This window comes from Asparagus officinalis, chromosome 9 (genome assembly GCF_001876935.1).
Source record: "Asparagus officinalis chromosome 9, Aspof.V1, whole genome shotgun sequence".
Taxonomy (NCBI): Eukaryota; Viridiplantae; Streptophyta; class Magnoliopsida; order Asparagales; family Asparagaceae; genus Asparagus; species Asparagus officinalis.
Genome location: NC_033802.1, coordinates 9,587,320 through 9,593,586, shown reverse-complemented (window position 1 = coordinate 9,593,586; position 6,267 = coordinate 9,587,320). Strand labels below are relative to the sequence as shown.

Sequence of the window (6,267 nt, the reverse complement as noted above, 5' to 3'; positions counted from 1 at the left end):
GGCTTACTGGCTCGTGTTGGTGGCGTCGACCGGCGCGGTCGACTGCAGATGTTTCTGCTCTGGTGGCGTCGACCGCCACGGTCGACCGCCGAACTCTCTGGACGTTTGGATCAGCCGCTGGATGGAGGGCGGTCGACCGGTCCGGTCGACCGCGATGGATCACGGTCGACCGTGTCGGTCGACCGTCGAAGCGGTTTTGGGCTGGGTCTGTTTTCCAGACCCGTTTTGTTTGGGTTTTCTATAAATACCCAAACTTGGTTTTAGGGTTGGATAGCAAGGGGTTTTAGCATCCATTGAGGGTGAGTTCTTGGGCTTCTATTGTTGGAGCAATTGGAGAGGTTAAGAGTGAGTTGTTGAGGGTTTTGGTGAGAGATTGTAACCCTAGTTTGTTCCTCTTGATTTCTAATAGTGAAAACTCCCCCCTCCTTGCCCCGTGGACGTAGGCATCTTGCCGAACCACGTAAAACTGGTGTTTGATTGTTTGTGCTATTGATTTTGGTTGTTGGTTTATCTTTTCTCGGCGATTGGTTTGGATTCTCGAGGCACAACACCCACCCCCTGTTAGGGCTTTGTAGATGAATAAAATGACTTTGAGTAAAAAATTCTCAAACTTTATATTACAAGCTGCATAGTCATTCCCCTAAAGTTTGATTTTTTTCCTCTCAAAAAATTTTAGTTACTTGCAAATTATAGACAATGGGGGTTGTTTGGGATAATCAGGGGGTGTGGGGTGGCGTTAGGTGTGCTGTCGTGTGGTGGGTGGGGGGGCGGGGGTCTGAGACACCTAGTAATCGGGGAGTTATGGAGAGACAATGTTATGCGGCGTGTATGTGCAGAACCCCAAGTTGGGGGGTGTGGTGGTGGTGGTGTGTTGTTCAGTGAAATAAACTCCTTTTTTGTTCTTATAACAATGCCACCATTATACTTCGTATGTTTACTCTTCAGTGCTTTGGTGTGCGAACGTGTAAAATACTGACAATCTAATATCGAAAATGTAAAATGTGCGCTCCTAGTGAATGCATTCTTTTTCTCAATATATAATGAAATATGAAGAATAAAAATATAAATTATACCTCTTGTTGCTCACACGTAAAGAGTGCTTGATCAAATATAATTCTATGCAGTGTAGCGTAAGTTAAATATATAAAAATCAACATGCATCATGTGCCCTACTTAAAGTAGAAAGGTTTTAAACCTCTATAAACAAAATATGTTTTGTCCCCAGGATTCAAACAGCTATATTCGAATTAAAACTTCTTTGAAAGATGTAAGAAATAGAACAACAAAATTTGGACAAGAATTTCTTTTAAAGGCGTGCGAAATAGAACAGAAGTCAGACAACGGAATAAATGATTGTGACATACTTTTGATACAAAAATATTAATAGAAAATATATGCAGGGAGCAACCAACATAGCAACTTGCACCACAGTATCAATAACATTGACAATATCCCAAACATTACATGCATGTAACAAGAAATGTGCTACATCTTTGTGGATGTTGTAAAAGTTAACTAGAATCAATTTACTCCATCTCATTCGTTAAGTGATTTATGCTAAACTATAATATGGTGATGCATCAAGTTAAAAAACTCGTCACACGAGTTACGCCAACTATAATATGGTGATGCATCAGGTATAGAAAAACAAACGTCTATATTCTGAATAATGAAACCTTAACTACTATAAGTATGTGAACAACAACAATTGTGCTCATGTTTATCACATTTCATTATTCATGCATTCAACATGGCTACAAATTAATATCAACACTATTACACCATTATATAACCAGTCCAGATGTTAATCATGAAAGTAAACATGTAATGTGTAAAGATGAAAAGAGGGAACATATATGTTCACCAATGTGCAAAATGCCAAAAGCAAACATATTCTCACAAGAAGGAATGTGAAAGATTTAGCTATCCTGCTTCATGAAAAAGATAATAATGAAACCACACAAATCTATAATGAAACACAAAAAGAAATTTAATTGTTGAAAAAAGTTATTGTTTTTACAGTAATATGGTTTAATTCCTTTCTCACAAAGAACCTTTGATGCCACTGCAGTAACTGAATCCAAGTAAATTTCACATAAGAAAATATACAACCATTAAATTTGTGTATTGCAATTGCTAAAATCTCCTCCAACCTCATATAGGAACTAACTCTTTGAGCATACAAACTCTAATTGAAATGTTCATCAAAATCTCATCAAGAATCTAATAAATGAACAAACTGAAAATAATTTTAGACAATCATACTCGCGGATTATATTCATTTCCAACAGGAGGGTTGAAGGACATATACAAATACTACATAAAGCTACAATATACAGCCCACATATTTGATTTGTGCTAACGTAAAGAAACAATCACTATCTTCTCTCAAATACAAGTTCCTTTTCACATTTCTATGGAAATATCCCAATATCAAAGGTGGATGGTGAGACAGACTGCATGTTGTTAACAATGTCAATAAAAACAGGTTTCTTGAAAAACAAATGGCAAGAAATATACTTGAAAGTTAAACTAGTTTTCATCTCTGACCTTGATATCGATCCAAAGATGACCATTATCAAAGAAGCAGGTAACCCTTCGATCTTTAGAAGTTATGTTGCAAGAATAAATCCTCCTGAGGAGAGGCAGGCCCAATTTCTTCCTCCAAGCATCTCAAACTATCTCCGACAGTACTAATATTCCCCAAATTCCTCCCTTCTGAAATTTTCACATCTCCATCAGCATCAGAGACCGAAGATTTCCTCCTCTGGGACGAAGAGGTCACACTTGGAAATGTAATCCATGAAGGAGCTCTATACTCGAACCTCTGATCCTCTAACTCACTCGTCTCATTCTCAGAAACGGATTGATTTGAGGATCTTTGTGACGTTGGTTTGTTATGCAATCTACTGCTTCCAAGCACCACTTCAGTAGGCAATATCGGTTGATCATTACATGGAGTGCCCATTAACAAAGCTAGAGCTCTCTCTAATGCAGTTGTCACTTTATCCATCGAAGGCCTATCTTTGCCTCTCATTCTCACACATTTACACGCTATAGTTGCAATCTTTTGAATAGCTTCAATATCTGAAGGAGATTTTGGTGCGGGGTCTAAAATTGCTGAAATGTTCCCGGCTTTGATAAGTGGCACTGCCCATTCTACTATATTGCCTTCTTCAAATTGCATATCAATCGCTTTTCTACCACTTAGAATTTCCAAAAGGAGAACCCCGAAGCTATAGACATCGGATTTTGTTGTGAGATAGTGAAGCCTGTAATATTCCGGATCAAGGTAGCCAAGAGTTCCTGCAGGGAGTTCAGATAAAGGGGAGCTACTACCTGTTGGACCTAAAAGAGAGAGACCGAAATCGGAAACCCTAGCATTGTGCTCTTCATCAATTAGAATGTTCGAAGATTTGATGTCTCGATGAATTACAGGTGGGCAAGCGTACCCATGTAAGTACTCAAGTCCTCTTGCAGCTTGAACAGCAATTGTGACTCTCCGTACCCAATCCAATTGTTGTTTGAGGGTCGGATCTTTACCATGAAGATGTTGGTATAAAGAACCATGAGCCATGAACTCGTATACTAAGAGCCTCTCTCCGCCTTCTTCACAGTAGCCAAGCAAGTTCAGCAAATGTGCGTGGTTGAGCCTCGAGAGCAAGTCCAGTTCAGTCCTGAACTCCTTTGAAGTCTTCTTCACGTCTGATGATACCACTATTGATCTCTTCACTGCCACAACGGTTCCGTCCTTTAAAACCCCTTTGAAGACGCACGAGAAGCTACCCTTTCCTATTTGTGATTCTTCTTTGAAACCACCCGTAGCCTTTTCCAGCTCCTCATAAGTGAAAGTTCGAGCTCTCTGAATCTTGAGCTCCTCCATATCAGGCTGAGCTTTTATAGACTCCTTATGGAATGAACATGTTCGATTGGTCCTATTCATTAACTGACTTCCACTGCACCGACATTTCCTCAACTTACACCGAACATAAAGGCGAGCAACCAAGGAAACTGAAAATATCAATGCGACTGCGAAAACAATCTCTCCAATGAAAACTGGTAGCTGAAGTGCAAACCTCAAAGTCTTAGACTTGTTTCCTGAACTACAAGATGAAATGCACTCAGGTGAGTTACACTTTGAGCAGTTGAACTGACAACTAGGACCTGAATTGTTGCCACAAGGCAAGCAAACCCTAGCGTTAGGGGGCTTGCAAAATCGATAACCCAAGCTTTCTTGGTTGAATTCGAAGAATCCAGGGCTGCAAGGATTCGAAGTGCAGACTCCAGGAGATACTGCGATAGGCAATGACCAAGGACCACCGGTGCCCCAACATTGTGGTTTCAGTGATTTATTGGCAGTAATCCCACAAGTAAAATAATCTCCGGCTGCCATTTCATAAACCCTAATTTCTCTCGGCGGTGGCAGACTATTTGGAAGTCGTAAACCCCAACAAACAACTTCCTGACCAACGCGCTTAATTGCGCAAGCATGAAACCTTCCTCCGACAACTGAAAGCATTGGATCCATTGGTACAAGCTCGATATCATCTCTATTCCCTCCTACACTTCTTCCCCAACAAAACACTTGTAAATTCTCCAAAACCCCACAAACATGAAAACCTCCAGCTGAAATTGACCGAAAATTCAATCCTCTAGGTGTCAAGCTTATGACATTGCTACCGGTTTCATCCCCAAAGCAAAATGCTGATGAACTATGCTCAAATAGGCCACAGTTGAACACTGAACCGGCTGTGATCGATGAAACCCTACCTCCAAATTCATGTGAAGCAGTCATATTATAACCCCAACAATCAATTATAGAAGTTCCTTTATGCAATTCTTTGCTGTGTATTCTTAGTCCACATAAATGGTGGTCGCCCGCACTGATGGAAGAATAGACAGCATTTCCTACCATTGGTTGAGGAACACCCATTTTCACATAGAAATTGCTTCCCCAACAATAGGGCTGCTTTGAATCTAAGAGAAGACCACAAACAAAGCTATCACCCGCAGTTAGTCCTACCAGAGGGATTCTTGAAGGAGCACCATAGACTATCGAATTATCGGCGCCGAAGCAGTTCACAGAATGAGAGCCATCTGAGCTTATAGCACAAAAGACAGGTCCATTTTCACCATAAGAGACAGCAATGGAGGACATTGAGCCAAGAGAGGAAACCCTCTTGAAGAATGCCAAGATCACAACTTTGATCAAGAAAATGGATGCTCTAAAGACCATGATTAGACCCAACTGGACAAAATTGATGCCACCCTTGGGTTTTTTTCATAGATTGGTTGAGAGAACAGAGCTCAATTCTGATGGTAGGCGCCATGACACAACAAAGAAAGTAGCTTGATACAAAAACCCATCATCTTTTAGGCAAATATTGTAAGACCTAAATGAGAAACCAAGGCTGCAGCTTTCCAAACTTCGTAAGAACTCACCAAGATTACAATTTTGAGGGAGAGCAAAAAAATCAAGATCAAGGTCATAGCAAGCTACCCATTTCTTCTTCCATCTCAACAAACAGAAGAAAATGAAACAACAAGATGAGCAGTAACTCTTTGTGATCCTTCAAAAAAGGTTCCTTCTTCTTGAATATTTTGGTAGAGAGAGAGAGAGATGGGGAGAGAAGAATAGAAGAAAGATTCAATGAAAAGGTAAGAGCATTAAATGGTACTAATCCAAGTTCACAGGTGTAGGTAGGATTGGTAAGTGAGAAATAAATGCTCGCTATGTTTTTGTGCCTCGATCTCTGCATACTCGTCCATCAATCAAATTCCTCAGCATGATCATTGCTTCATCTTTGTATGCGAACTCAATATATTCTCATTTTATTGAAGATAAGCTACTCTCTCTGAAACATGCAAAGTACCAGAACCAGAAGCTCAGAGGTAGATGATGTATTATATCAGCTCCCTGTGGATCTTCTTCCCCGTTGCTGGCACTATTTGTGAATAGATTTTTGCTTTTAATACTTGGGGCCCATTTAGTTGGGAAAATTTGAGATGGAAAGGGACGGTTGACGTTTTTAGCGACTTTATAGCAAAATCGTCTCTTGACGCTTTTGGCAGCTTTACAGTAAAATCACCTCTTAAAAAGACGATTTTGCTGTAAAGCTTGGCAATTCTACAGTCCATTTCTCCATACATTTCACCCAACCAAACGAGCTCTTATTGAATCTTGTGTGAGTAATGTTATTTGTTTTATGTCATCTTCACCTTTTTCCTTAGAACTAAGGAAAAATTGTATCGAGGCCAAAATTTGAT

The 6,267-nt window shown here is 40.1% G+C and overlaps 1 protein-coding gene across 2 annotated transcripts; it reads right to left on the bottom strand.

The window, feature by feature from the left end:
• On the bottom strand, positions 2,348-5,924 carry LOC109824466 (serine/threonine-protein kinase-like protein CR4). 2 transcript variants are annotated; one of them, XR_002242652.1, is made up of 2 exons: positions 2,551-5,924; positions 2,348-2,456 (listed from the first exon to the last, which is right to left on the bottom strand). XR_002242652.1 is itself a non-coding variant. In XM_020391070.1 (2 exons), exon 2 carries the CDS (start codon positions 5,234-5,236, stop codon positions 2,606-2,608), a length of 2,631 nt encoding a protein of 876 aa, XP_020246659.1. In that variant the 5' UTR covers positions 5,237-5,411; positions 5,501-5,924; the 3' UTR covers positions 2,348-2,605. The 2 variants fall into 2 exon arrangements, 1 of the variants encoding a protein (XP_020246659.1); XM_020391070.1 differs by having other exon boundaries at positions 2,348-5,411; positions 5,501-5,924.

What these genes read in the sequence shown, in the direction of transcription:
- LOC109824466 (XM_020391070.1), bottom strand. Translation starts at nt 5,236, where the DNA reads ATGGTCTTTAGAGCATCCATTTTCTTGATCAAAGTTGTGATCTTGGCA.